General features: G+C 37.1%; 1 protein-coding gene across 2 annotated transcripts in view; it reads left to right on the top strand.

Annotated features, from left to right (window-relative positions):
- The window catches only part of ZNHIT6 (zinc finger HIT-type containing 6), a 106,700-nt gene that overhangs the window by 50,186 nt on the left and 41,968 nt on the right, over positions 1 to 14,546 (top strand). Inside the window, exons 9-10 of one of the 2 annotated variants that reach the window (XM_045478124.1) lie at positions 4,504 to 4,628; positions 8,450 to 9,463. In XM_045478124.1, coding sequence (XP_045334080.1) covers positions 4,504 to 4,628; positions 8,450 to 8,490 — 166 coding nt within the window. In that variant the 3' untranslated portion in view covers positions 8,491 to 9,463. Of the gene's footprint in view, positions 1 to 4,503; positions 4,629 to 8,449; positions 9,464 to 14,546 lie in introns of those variants that run through there. The other variant, XM_045478125.1, reaches the window with a different exon arrangement.

The raw sequence follows: 14,546 nt of genomic DNA, 5'->3' as shown, positions 1-14,546 counted from the left end.
GCAGACTACCTGTATGTGGTAAACAATAAATATTTGAGGAATTAATTGATGAATAAGTGCTTACAGCGTTTCCACATGTATTACTAATTGTAATAGTATGTATCCTATCTACAAGATAGTAAGCTTAATAAGCTCTGAGAAATTGACCTACATAAAGAAACCAGTTTATACTTACAAAGCCTGAATTTGGACTTGGGTCTGTTTGTCTCTACAAGTTCATACTTCTCCTACTAACTAGGCTTGTCATAGATCATGAACATAATTCCTAAGTGTGTCATATCCCTGCTAGAGGTGCTATATAAAATCTTTGTGGAGTATAAAAAGTTATTACTGATACTAGTTTGGGCAAGTTCCACTTTAGAAACATTTTCAGCTGTTAAATTCACTTATTTAATCTTTACAAGCTAGATAACTTTTCCATCATACTGATGAAGAAAGCTGAGCATCCTTAAGGAGTCACAGATCTTAAGGACCTTAAGAGCCTTAAGGATCTTAGGATTGGAGCCCAAGCCTCTGGATTTAAAAGTAATTGAGCTTCCAGTAAGGATCAGAAAAGACTGAACAAATGGCATCTAGAACAAGTAAGAGCCTTGTAAGACCCTCCTTAAGTTTCAAAATGTGTACTTGGTCACTTTATTTTACCACATCCCATAGCTGTCATACCATGGATAGACTAGAATCATTTACCACTGCAGTTCTGAACTATTGAGCTTTCTGAATGAGGAGGCATATGTCTACACTTGCAGAATTATAAAGCTGGAGTCATCTTGGTGATCACCTCATCCGGTGACTTTATTTTTTAGTGGAAAAAGGTCTGTCACTTAGGGACTACTAGGAGATTGTTAAATTTGGAGAGTATTCATGCTTAGTTTCAGTATTTTGTAGGAGGAGAAAGGGAGATGATGTAAGGTGTGTCAGTGATCAGATGGGAAATAAAATGGTTTAGAACTTTTTTTTAAATTCTGTCTCCTTTTGAGTTATGAGAAATTGTTTTTTAATCCTAATTTGTAGATAAAGTGGAGGAAGAAGTTTGAGAACTTGGCCAGTTTCTTTGAAAGTTAGTAACAGAGCCAAGATTAAAAGCATACCCTTGAATATCAAGACAACTTTTATTTATATAATGTCAATCGCTGTAACACCTGTTTAGCCTACTGAGCCATGCTGGCCTTGTAGTGCCCCTTTTGTGAAGCTGCCTGTACAGGGTCAGCTACCAGGCCTGTGAGGGTAAGCAAGTGAAATAACAAGAGGAAATGTCTCAGAGAGTCCCTAAGGGTAAGAAAAAAAAAAGACAGATGTTGGTGTCTTAATCCTTCCAAACCTAAGTAGTTTGTCTTATGGTAGCAGAGCCGTTCTACTAATGGGAACTCCAGAGTTTGAGAAGATTTCAAAACGATAAAGCTATCCCTTAGGATTCAATAGCTTAATGGCTTGCAAAAGAGCAAAAGACTGAATGTTATAGGCAGTGCCAAGCTGGACTCTACACCTTGCCTAAAGATAATAGAAATAGAAACATTCAAAGTACTTTTAGCCTCCTGGAAGTAAATGCGATCTAAAACAATGGTTTGAAAGTTGTAAGGCTATGTTTAAAATGTAAAATGCATTAGAAGGGAAATAGGCGTTTCTGTGCTTAGAGAATAAGTGCCATTCTTTGTTACTCAGAAAAAACTGTTCTGAACTTTAGTTTCCATCAGAATGTGTTTTATTTTGGGTAAATATAAATAGAAAGTTTTGTTTATGGCTTAAGTAAGTGAGCTAACAGTTTTCAAGTGTGGAAACTGGGGGTCAAAGAAGTAAAGTAACTTGTCCAGAATCACAGAGCAGTAGTGATGGTGCCAGGACTGGAACTCAAGTGTTAGACCCAAACCCAAACAGCCACTAAAAGTTGCTGCTTTGTTTCATGCAGATCACAAAATGTTACCCCATATGTGTTTGATAGCTTTTCTTTATAAACAGTTCACATAATTTACTTTTTAATCACGGGCAAATAGTAGACTAAGAGTAACCACCAGTAGTAGAAAAATCACAGAAGTTCAGAATTTCAGCTAAAAAGATTATCTAGTGAAGTCCAACCTCTTTAACAGACTGGAAAGCTGAGGCCTCAAAGCTTACTGACACTCAATAGCAATATTGCTGTGATTAGAAGTTTGCAGCATTTTAGGGTAAACACTAAGGAAAATTCAGTGATTCTAATCAGAACCATCAACATACCAGATTTTCACTGTATTTGAATAAAATACTTTAAAAATAATTTATTATAAGTTCTTAGAAATCTTTGTGCATGCTAAGTGCTTTGTAAAAGAAAGTAAAGTGCCTATTCCACACATAAAAGAGGGACCAAAATTTTTTTTAACTAAACAAGTAATCATTGTTGTTTTAAGATTGAAGTAGTGTATAACTTATTACATGGTGATTTTTAAGTATCTCTAGGTGTTCCTGTGCTGGGAATGTGTTTTATACTGTGTCAGCAAGATTATTAGGCTGTAGCTACCATGTGGCTTTTGAAGAATTCTTTTCTTTTTTTTTTTTTTTTTTTAATTCATCTTTGGAAATCTGGAAAAACCTAATGGGACTACACAAATTACCTAAAACGCTAAGTATACAATGAAAATTATTTCTCAAAAACTGAAATAAGTAGAAAACATTCCCGTATTTGTGAAATGTCTCTTAATAGAAGTCTTAGGATTCAGTTTAAAATACACAGAAGATAAGTTACTGCAAGCGTTTGTAGGCTACTACTTGAAAGTTTCCTATTTGAACATTCAAGTCATATTTTCTCCTTAGAAAAATTTGGTTATATCCATTTTATATTTTACTTTAAAAGTTAATCTTACACTTTGATATCTAATTCAATCTCATTTTTCTCTTATATATAATTACTGCTAACTTTTTAAAGAACACTGCTTATTTCAAAGGGAAATAATGTTTAAAAGATGTGAAGCATTTAATCCTTGAATGCTGGAACCACTTTTAAAGTATCATAAGCACATCTGTGTTACATTACACAGGGAAAAGAATGTGTGCGTTCCGTGGCCTATGGGCACTAGGGTGGCTGGTTTAGGAAAACTGAGTAAGTTGGGTTTTTTTTTTTTTTTTTTTTTTTTTTCAACATAAAAAATTTTCTGTAATTCTAAAACAAAGAATTGAATTCCAGGGGTGGGGCATGTGGTCATGCAAACATAAGTAATGTTTTGGTTTTACAGTTGTTCTGTCACTTGTCACCTTCTTCTGAAAAAGAAATCAGAGCATTTTGATAATAAGCCCTTCCATTTTCCCTTATTTGAAAACTATTCCACGGGACAGACTTGCAGAGGAATCATGCACTGCGTGTCTCTCTTAGTCAGCTGCGAGTTACGGTGCAAATAATTTATTACTAACTAGGAAATACCAAAGTTTGTGAATGATTTACTCTTCACAGATTCAAATGTATTCCAGGGATCACTTCATTCTTGATCACTTGTACTCCATCCAATGTGTTTTCTTGAGTGGGACAGAAAAGGATGGACTTACAGCTGTCCGGCTGGGTATCGCCTAGGATGTGTGTTTTGCATGTGAATATCATCTGGCATTGGTGGAGATGAAAGAAAAAAGGTTGGAGAACTTCTGCGCTACACTGGTGGACATGTTCTCAACTTTTTCCTCTTTAATGTGACAGTATTCACATGCCAACACATTCCCATAGGCGACTCCTAGTGAGTTAGCTGAAATTCTACTGCTTCCCCTGCTACCCAAGAAAGCAAGCAAGGGGGAGAATGTTAGGGGAATGCATCTTTGATCAACTAAAAACAGTTTTTTTAAGTAATGGCTTGAGAGTTGCACACCATAAAGAATACTAGCATCTAATTAATTACCTGTGGCACATTTGACAGCTATGTCATGTTACAATGACTGATAAACTCCGTATTTCTTAAATTTTGTGCTTAAATTTTGTCTCATCCAGAAACTTAAACTTGGTTTTTTGTTTTGTTGTTGTTTTTTTTAATTTGAAGATAAAGGAAGGCCAAATTTAATTGTATGGTAATGTAAATTTCTGGGAACGATTTATAATTAGAATGAGCTTGTTACAAAAGTATTTGTAGTCAGTTATTTTAACACCACATATTACTGAAAATTATCATGGGATAGGGTTTTTTTTTGTTGTTTTTCCTTTAAAGGTCAAACTAAAGGTATTTGAGGAATTTGAATTTTTAGCTAGTCATTCTTTTGTCCAAGAAGAATTCATCACACATTAAACATAGATACTACGTAAAAGTTAGTTTTTCTCTTTGTGATATGAAAAGGACTTGTTTCCTAATGTCATACTTGATATACTCTTGATTTTATTTTAGAACCTGTATAGTAATAGCTCTTTTACCTGGTTTTCTTAGAGATGTTATAAGGAAATAACTATTAATGTCATTAACATTTAAAAATTTTCTAATGGAAGGGACTCTATTTTATTTATGAGTAACTTTGAATATTAAGGGTGTTTTTTATTTTTGTTTTTGTTTTTTTTTTTATTGTAAGATATTACGAACTGGATCCTTATAAAAGTCTCCGTGACAATTTGAGGAACAAAGTGATCATTGAGTATCCAACATTACATGTGGTATTAAAAGAATCCAGTAATGACATGGAAGTTCTTCACCAAGGTAAGTGTGCATCTGTTTGTCCCTGTAACACTTAGAGTAACTCTAGGGAACCCGAGCACTTACGTGACTGTCTTTATTTCTTCGTATATGTGTTTTCCCACTGTATTTACACACTTAACTGAATTTGCTCTATAGCTACAGTTAATTTTGTAAGGAACCAAATGAATGAGCTGCTGATTCTGTCATGTTTGAAAGCACATAAGCTTGTCATAATCAATTTAAGATGAATATGTTTGAATGGCTGTAAAAGGACATTCTTTGCCTTCTTGGAGTTCTGTGTGTTTTTGTCTTTTTTTTGAGCTAATAGTCTTTAACAGTCTGTCCAATAACAAATAAATTTATTCTCTAGTAAAAACTCTCTCTTTAGGGATTCCTAAAATGAGGGATTGTAAAACATTTTTAGTAGCCTACATTATAGAAAGGGATATATTTGAAAGAACATCATGTTAAAATTTGGACTGTGTTTAAATAAGCTAGTGCCATTGCCTTGACCTTTATCTTTTTTAAAACCCCCTGGTTTTATTTTCTTTGATTTTGTTTCTTTGTCATTTTCGTGATTCTTTAAAAGTAGATACTGACCTTCTTTGGTGAGTAGTGGAGTTGGGAGGAAGTATGAAAACTGGAAATAGTACATGTAAAAATTTAGTATATAAAATGACTTACCCATGTTTGCAACTGCTGATTAAAGTAAGCTGTTTGTGTTGCCGAATACACCTCCAGAAAAAGGATGAATAAAATTCAGAAATTACTTTTAAAAAGGGAGAGAGGTTACTCAGCTTAAACCATTAGATACCACTTTCAGCTAAGAATTACAGTTACAGGACAGGTTTCATTGTAACAGTCTCCAGAGGACCATTGAATCCTTGGATTGGATTGAAATCTATTTTTTAAATAAAATTATTTGAAATATATGGTTTAGATTTATTGTTCTGCCAGCATCATAGGCTGTACTAGGCAGTAAACTTTGTTTTAAGGTGTTCTCTTACATGTGTATAATAGGTTTTTTTTCTTGGCAAAAGATGAACAGCAGAGTTTTTATTTTTTGAAGTGGGCAAAACTTTGTCACCGTCACAATTTGGCTTAGATTTTTAGCTAGCAAACATGAAGTTTCTGATAATCACTTATGGGCCTCTAAATCCTTAGGTTAACTCTTGGCTTTATGTCTTTCACAATTTGAATGAAAACATCCAATTTTATTTTCTCAAATTAAATTAGAAGTGTGTTGTAAATGGCCAGTTTCGCTTTTTTTTTAAGCTGTGTAAAATCTTACTTTTTCCTTAATATAATTCACATAGCTCTCTAAATGCTGGTTTCAGGGAAAGATGTTTGGTAATGTGGGTTACTAGCCAGGGCAAACATGTCTGTGTAAATAAACATAGCACACACAGCCCCTCTTTCACCTTGTTTAGGAATGCACACTGAGGAAGCCTTCCTGTAATGAAGCAAAAAGAAAAGTCTACTTTTGTAGTATATTTGGAACCTGATTAAGTAAAATTTGCTATTTTGGGGGGGGTGGTATGTGATATTTGACTTATTTACAGGAAAAAAAGTGACTGGTGCTTTCAGGATAGAGGATCATTTAGAGCTGCTGTAGCAAAAAACTTAGCCTGACAGGATTTGAAGGACCATACCACTGTTGTCACATCAGAAATACACACACTTTTAAAAATAATGCCAGGTCTTTCGTATGTACATATCTTTGTGTGAGCACTTAACATATCTGATTCTTTGTACATTCTCAACAGCTTTGGATGTTCGGCAGGGTGGTCCCTTAATGCTGGAGGAGGGTTATATAAGAACAGGGCATTTTCTTTGGAGAGCCTTGAAATTCTTTCTCTCTCCGGAGGAAAAAATGTTGGATTTTGATCTTGAGTTCAGAGCACAAGGTGTCTCTCTTCTAGTTTGGGAAAAATGTGTTTCTGGGCTGGGATTCAGTGGTTTTCACACTTGATCATTGTTATAATGTTTGTTACGGTTGTAGATTGCCATAATTTTTTTTTCAAAAGTCTGCCAGTATTGATGGGCAAGAGGCAAGTTTTGTTTGTTTGCTTTCTGCTTTTTAAGGAATGTAAAAGGTTGACTGTAAAAGGTTGAGCAGTTAAGGTAGCCCAGTAGATTGGGAATGTGGTGTGCTTGGTCACCATCTTTATCAGTCCAGCGGGAAGTGTTCAGAATGGTGTTACTTACTTCACAGATCCCTATTTGCCAACCTAAGTTAGTAGATTTAAATGACTTAATAAGAACATGCTGCATTTCAGTCTTAGGAAAAAAGAATGGAGTGCTATTAAAAGAAGAAAACAGGCAACTTCAAGAAAGCAAAGAAAGAGTTTTCCCCGAATTGCAATGCCAAATACTACAAAGCTCCATTAATTTAAAAATATCAGCAAAACATATTTCTCTGTTGTTCTAAGATAACTCAAAATTAGAAAACGTCTCTGCCTTTAGGAAGGAATCCAAACCAAGATTGATGACTTGAATTAGTGAAAATACATAGCACAGCAGCTACTCATGCATCAGTCCCTTGTTGGGCCAATAAATCCTTTCATCCATTCTCCTCCCCTCATTCCTCCTTCCCCCACCCACCCACCCCCACTTTTTCTTCTTCTCTTTCACTGTGTGTGTGATACAGTGGGGTAAGGAGATGAGAATGGATCTCAGGCACACGAACAGACATCTAAACTTTACAGGGCAAGAGTTGCTATAATAAAATTTGTATAAATTGCAAAGAAAGTCAGAGAAGAAACAACTGACTTGTATTATCATGGAGACACTTGAAAGGACTCTGCTGGAGTTTGTAAATTTCCACAAGCATCAGGACCACATCTTGGATGGAACCTGTCTCAATGCTTTATTTATAAAAAGGATTCAGGAGACATCATCTTGGTTGCTGGGACAATCTGAAATCTAGGTAACATCGGCAAACCCCAAGGAACTCGGCAATTGAATATGAGGCAAGATCTAGGTTTATGATTCCAGCATCACCTCCTATTAAGCTGTGGGCCCTTGAGCATTCACTTTACCTCTGAGCTTTATTTCCCTTATCGTTTTAATAGAAATAAATGGCTGTAAGCCTGAAGCAAAATAATCAGTATTTTAACCTTAACTTTCATAGTGTTTTAATATAGGATTTCCATTTAGCTTCACTGTGCAATGAAATAGAGCTGTTATTCTGGTTCCCATTTTGCAGATTGCAAAACAAAAAGAGTGACCTGCATTCATACTGATTCAGCAGACAGGCTACTCTGGGAGGTAAACGTAAGGGGGAAAGATCTAGTTTCTGTCCGTAAGGAATCTCAGCTTAGTAAGTGAATCATAGTCTTGCTGTAGTAAGGACAGCTCCTTTAAAGGAACTCCATTTCTGCTGTATGCTATCTTTCCTGTCAAAGGAAGGAGAAGGCGATTAGCTAGTCTTCTCTCAGCCTGCATTCACTCAGCATATACTGACCCTCAATTTTAAGTTAAAAAAAAAAATTATGGAAAAATTTATTCCAACCACACTTGGCCAGCCTATGTGATAATAGTGATCTTTTCAGTGGTACCAATATGGGATCATAACCACACTGTGAAGTGACCATTCCCAAGTCTTCCACAGAGTCAGGAAGCATGTTGCCTCACAAAATATAATTGCCACTCTCAGACATCGTCTCTTTATTGTGGCCAGAACTGTATATCCCGGCTGCCTGGAACATGACATGGTTTGTCTGTCCCCATGAGCAGTGCTGTTGGTATGCATCAGAAGGAAGGAGAGAAGAAGGAAAAACAGTACAAGCTAAACAGAATCAGTATAAACACTTGACTATATGTTTACTTATTTTTTTCAGTGAAAAGTGAATCTACCAAGAACATTGGCAATGAAAATTGAGCACTTCTTCTGGAGGAAGAAGGCGAAAATTCCCAGACAATTGCAGAGGACTGTGCATTGACTAGCTGTTGGATGACTGGGATATTATCAGCGGGTGGTTGAAATTTTTTGTTTCTCTGAAAGTAATTAATCTAAACTAAAAATCTAAACATTTTTTTTGAAAAAGATGTAGCCTCTTAGATTGACTTGTAAGGCCCTTATTCCTAAGAACTCTTTTTCTGCACCTGATCAGCATAGTGCTTATTTTAGTTAGGCCCAGGGTTTTAATATGCTTAATTCTGTAGGCTGAAAACTTTTTTGTTAGTTTGATGCAAGACCGGACCCAAGGATCACCTGTGTCTACTGCAAAATTGGCATCCTTGTTAACAGAACCTCACTAAACATAAAGGCCGTGTGACACATCCTGTATCCACAGGAGAACTGATCCGTCAGTTGCCCATTTTTGTCTTTGGGATTCTTTGTAACTTACTCTCTTGACATGACTGAGTGGATCCTTTACTTGGTTAGCATCCAGTAGAGTGTCACATGTACAGGATGAAAAAATACTGTTAACTACTATTTCTTCTATTCAGTTCAGAAAATCAGTGGCTCCTCATCGTTTGAACCATCGGTGCTTATGAATTTGGGTGTCCTTGTTTGCACAGTGAGCTGTGTCTTATTATGAATTCTGTGCCTTTCATCCTGTTCCCATTTCACTCTCCTCATTACCACACAGGGGTGTTATGATGAGCAGTTTTATGCTGTTTTGAAACATCTAGCAATAACTAAAGAAAAAAAAAACCACTTGGAACTCTTCAAAGTGTTATTGGAATGTATATGTGCATTTATGTATATACATGGCTTAATTTATACCTTATGGCAGCTCTGTATACATTATGATCTCACATATTGAAATTAAAGTTTCCTAGTTTTATTGGAATTTATACAGTTATGAAATTGCAATATGGCTATAAAAGAGTAAAAGATGATTACATCTGTGTTGCATCTGTGTATTTAATGGTTAAGAAAACAATGATAAAATTGGACATTGGTGAATTCATTTGTAGTTTATAATTGGAATAAGTTTTAGACCGAAAGGAAGCCAGAGACATTAATTAAAGAAGCTTGTGGAAAAAATAGAATAATGAGAGGATGAGCATAGGAGAACACAAATACGTGTAACTTGGGATCAAAACTGGAGAAGAGAATCCAAATACAATAATGCCACAAGACCTTTAGCCATAAAAGTAATAGTGGAAATATGATTCCTAGAAAATAAGGCCTTGAAATTTGAGAAATAGGTATACTTCCTCAATCAACTTCAGGAATCTTCCTGTGCAGTGAAAGGTTTGTGTAGAATTATGTTTTTCACAGTATTTCTGGGGAGACAACTAAATGGGATTTCACAGGACTCATATTTAATCTGTAAGTGAAATTTGTTTTCTCTAAAGAGGCAAGAAATAGGATGAACTGGGGGGCTCAGTCAGTTAAACATCTGACTCTTGGTTTTGGCTCAGGTCATGATCTCACAGTTCGTGGGATTGAGCCTCACGTGGGGCTCTGCGCTGATAGCATGGAGCCTGCTTGGGATTCTCTTACTCCTCTCTCTCTGACCCTTCTCTTACACACACTCTCTCTCTCTCTCTCTCTCAAAATAAATAAACATTTAAAGTATTAAAAAAAAGAAGAAGAAGAAGAAGAAACAGGATGAATTCAATCAAATGCATCACAGAATTGTTCCTGGGAAAAGTAGGATAAAGTACACAACAGGAATGTGTGATCTGAATATCCGGATGGAGAGCAATTTCCTGACAGTGAAATCTGTGATGACATAGTCTCATTTCCAAGAAAAGTATTGAATTCCATCTCTTCTAGAATTTAAACTGGACAACCGAAGGATTTATCCCCTGTCCAGGGTACTTTTCCCCCCTGCCCAGGAAGAAATTGAAAGGGGGGAAAAAATCTGCATGATGTAATTCATGCTTGCCATTTCTATAGTCTAGAGTTCTATTAGATTTTTCAATTATAGACTGTTCCTTAGGAAAGAATTTAGTGTAGTTCCCGTAAATATAAGTATCCATTCATTTGATTAATATACATATTTATTCCCACAGGATTTACAACAAACATGTGTTAGTGAATAACCACGGCAGCTGCTTAGAGGGGGTGAGGTTGGAATAATTCACTGAGAGCCCTAGAAGTTCATAGTATTAAGACTTAATTTCTTTTTTTAGAGGGCCTCTCCGTTTGGATTCTTGACAAATTCGGATGAATAAACAAACTCCCTGACCCATGTTAAGTTCAACATCCTGCATTTTGTTCACAAATCACATTTTAAAAGTAGAAAAGCTTCACCTGGCCTTCTTTATTTTTTAAACAATGATTTCAAAGGCAAGGTAGGCCTTTCATAATTGCTAATTATCGTATATGGGATTAATAGCCATAAATTACAGTAAACAAAGCTTGCACCTGTTCATATTATAAATAGGAATTAAAGAAAGTTACTATAAGAGATATTAAAGATTCCAAAGTGTAGTTGAGCCAATTTGTTTCCCTGTAGCAAGTAGTGCTATTCAGGTTTCACGGTGTATAATAAGATGTTAAAGGCGTAACTAATGCCAACAATTTCCTTTATACATTTGGTTTAATTTGGTGGACGTATACAGTGTGTTCTACCCGATTTCATATTAGTCATTAAATTTTAAGTAAAAGATACCCAGTCTGCTTTTATTTAATCATACACTACTGTATTAAAATTTATTTTCAAGTGGATCTTGTACACTTTGATTTTTTAACCAGTCGTCTTTCAGTGGCAAGTAACAGAAACACAAGCTAGTGTAAGCATGAACGGCAACTTATTGGCTCATATACACAGAAGTCCAGGCATGACTTGGTCTAAACACCCTAAGAAGCCATCCTTCCATCTCCCATACTTAGCTCTGATTTGTTTTTTCCTGGGTTGGTTTTCTCTTTCGGGCAGACTTTCTCTTTGGGGAGGGAGGAGAGAATGGTAGATAGCACCCATGGGCAGTTTTGGCTTACATCATCATAACCAAAGCACAGCAGTGCGTTATGTAAAACTTGGGAAAGAACTTTGATTTTGCCCACATTGGGTTACATTCCATCCCTTAGCTGATGAGGAGAGGAGTTACCCCAAAGGAAGGGGAAATTATCAGAAAAAGGAGAAAGGGAGCAGGAGAGGAAGGACAGTTCCTGAGAATCCAACACTAGCAGAGGTCCATTGTACCCTATTTGAGTTAAATAGCAAGAGGTTTCTGATTTGAAATAACATGAGTAAAATTCAAAACTAACCTGCAAACCCTCATTGGCTTTAACTAGAGATTTTAATTCCTGCTTGATGCCATTGCTGCTTTCAGTTGCCATGTTAGGCGTTGAAAAAATACTTTCCGTTTGAGTTTGACGTTATGTTGCTGCTGGTTTGATCACATGCACATAGCACCAGTCCGTTGCCATCACAGATTTGGCAACTTCCAGTGTTGTCAACATTTGAGAAATTTTGATACTGAAATTAGAGTCGAACTGGAGGAAAATACTTCAAAAAATGAATACTACTTAAAAAAAAAAATAGGCCCTTAGGGCACCTGGGTGGCTCAGTTAGTTAAGCATCCGACTTGGCTCAGGTCATGAACTCATGGTTCATGGGTTCAAGCCTTGTGTTGGACTCTGTGCTGACAGTTCGGAGCCTGGAGTCTGTTTTGGTTTCTGTGTCTCCCTCTCTGCCACTCCCCCACTCGTGTTCTGTCTCTCAAAAATGAATAAACATTAAAAAAAATTTAAAAATAGGCCCTAAAATAAACTTTTGGGGATCTTACTTCACTACAAAGTATTTTCTTTCAACTTTGGTCAGTGAAAGCTATCTAAAGTATGTGTGCATATGTTCTTTAAATGAACTATAATGTAAACATTTCCCATATTGGAGTGTGGTGGACTGCACTCATTTTGAACTTCATAACCAAATGTATCCTTTGGTCTTTGCACACAAATCTCTTGCCAGTTTTCTTTTCTTGCTGAATCAAGTACCAGAATCCTTACCCTTTATGACTTGGCCCCAACCTTCTGGTTTTATAGCCTTCTCTGTCTCTCTCTTTCTTCCTTCCTTCCTTCTTTCCATCCTTTCTCCCCTTTCTTTTTCGCCCTTTGCCTCGGTTGCACAAAACAACATAAAGATATCTGTATGGACATCCCAGGTTTTTTCTCCCCCGATGTGCCTGCCTTTTTGCTCATTGTCTCTACAAGAATGTATTCTACCTATTCTTTGAGATCTAGCTTAAGCAGTCATAGCTGTGATCCCCGCATGTGGAAGTCCTAGTTATGATCACACTGTATGTGTCTTTTTATTGGTTGATGCTAATGCCATACTGGTTATTAAATGTTTGGGGTGGGTTTTTTTTGTTTTGGGGGGGGTTGGTTTTTTTTGTTTGTTTGTTTTGGTTTGTTGAGAGAAAGAGCATGAATGGGTGAGGAGCAGACAGAGGAAGTCTGAAGGTGGCTCCACACTGTCAGCGCAGAGCCTGACACGGGGCTTGAACTCACGAACCATGAGATCATGACCTGAGCCACCCAATGCCCCAGTTATTAAATGTTTTTAATATCCTATTAATAATAAGAGTAATAGCTAACATGTATCAATAGCTTACAAAATACCAAGCATTATTCCAAGCACTTAAAGTGCTTGGATCAGCATTTAAGATTTCTCCCAACAGTCCAGTGAAGTGGATGTGACAGTAAAGCCCTGCTCTAAGTGGGGACACAAAAAATTCTGTAACATGACATGGGTTTGCATTATTGCAGGCTGAAAGAAATGACAGGTGAGCTAGTATACCTAGCTGTCCAGGAATTCCTACTAACCTTTTTTTTTTTAATGTTTGTTTATTTTTGAGAGAGACAGAGACAGAATGCGAGTGGGTTAGGGGCAGAGAGAGAGGGAGACACAGAATTGGAAGCAGGCTCCAGGCTCTGAGCTGTCAGCACAGAGCCCGATGCGGGGCTCGAACTCATGAACTGTGAGATGATGACCTGAGCCGAAGTCGGACACTCAACCGACTGAGCCACCCAGGTGCCCACTACTGTCTAACTTTGGAGTCCCAAGTCCATTCTGTAGTTTGGCACCATGTGGTGGCAGATGTCCACTCAGGCTAAAATGTCAATGAGACAGTTCTGAGTCAGTCCTGTATCTGACTTGTCCTTCTAGGATAACAGAATGAGTCCAAAAATCTAGGTAGTCAGTGCCTGTTTCACCAACCTTATGTGAGATTAACCTGCCCTCTGCTTCCCCACTTCTGAAACAGCCTGAATTTCTTCCCCAGCTTCACCTTCCCTCTCCTATTCTTCACCAAGAGTTAAGAATTTGAGCCCACATGGCCACTTTTGAACAGAGGCTAGGTGGAGAATGGAAGTGGTCATGTTGATAGCATTGCTGATGGGATTTACTGTAAATCCATTTTACAGATGGAAAACCCAAGACTCAGAGGTTAAAGCTTATTCTTAGGTCAAATTGTTAAATGAGAAATGATAGAGCTTGGATATTTTCCTTCACTTGATTCCTCTCTGCACCTGGGATTATCTTTCTATTTAATTATTGCTGAAATTCTTCTAGTCTTAAAGGCCAAGTCTGTGGTTGATTATTGCATGAGAACATAAGCACAGTTTCAGTCATGAAGTAAGCCCTCAATAAAGACTGGGCATTGAGGGGCACCTGGGTGCTCAGTCAGTTAAGCTTGGGACCCTTCATTTCTGCTCAGGTCATGATCTCATAGTTTGTGAGTTCGAGCCCCAATCGGGCTCTGTGCAGACAGTGTGGAGCCTGCTTGGGTGTGGAGCCTGCTTGGGATTCTCCCTCCCCCTCCCCCTCCCCTCCCCCTCTGCCCCTCCCCCTGTCCTGCTTGTGCGCTCTCTCTCTCTCTCTCTCTCTCTCAAAGTAAACATTTAAAAAGATACGTATTAAAAAAAAAAAAAAAGATTGGGCATTGAGATGAGGTAGGAATAGGAAAGCACTCTAGGTTGAAAATTTTATAAAAATTTTTAATTTTTATAGACTGATCTCTTTCAATCTACAG

This window comes from Leopardus geoffroyi, chromosome C1, assembly GCF_018350155.1.
Source record: "Leopardus geoffroyi isolate Oge1 chromosome C1, O.geoffroyi_Oge1_pat1.0, whole genome shotgun sequence".
In the NCBI taxonomy this organism is placed as follows: domain Eukaryota; kingdom Metazoa; phylum Chordata; class Mammalia; order Carnivora; family Felidae; genus Leopardus; species Leopardus geoffroyi.
Note: the sequence above shows the minus strand (reverse complement) of the source record. Positions and strands in the feature narration are given on the sequence as shown.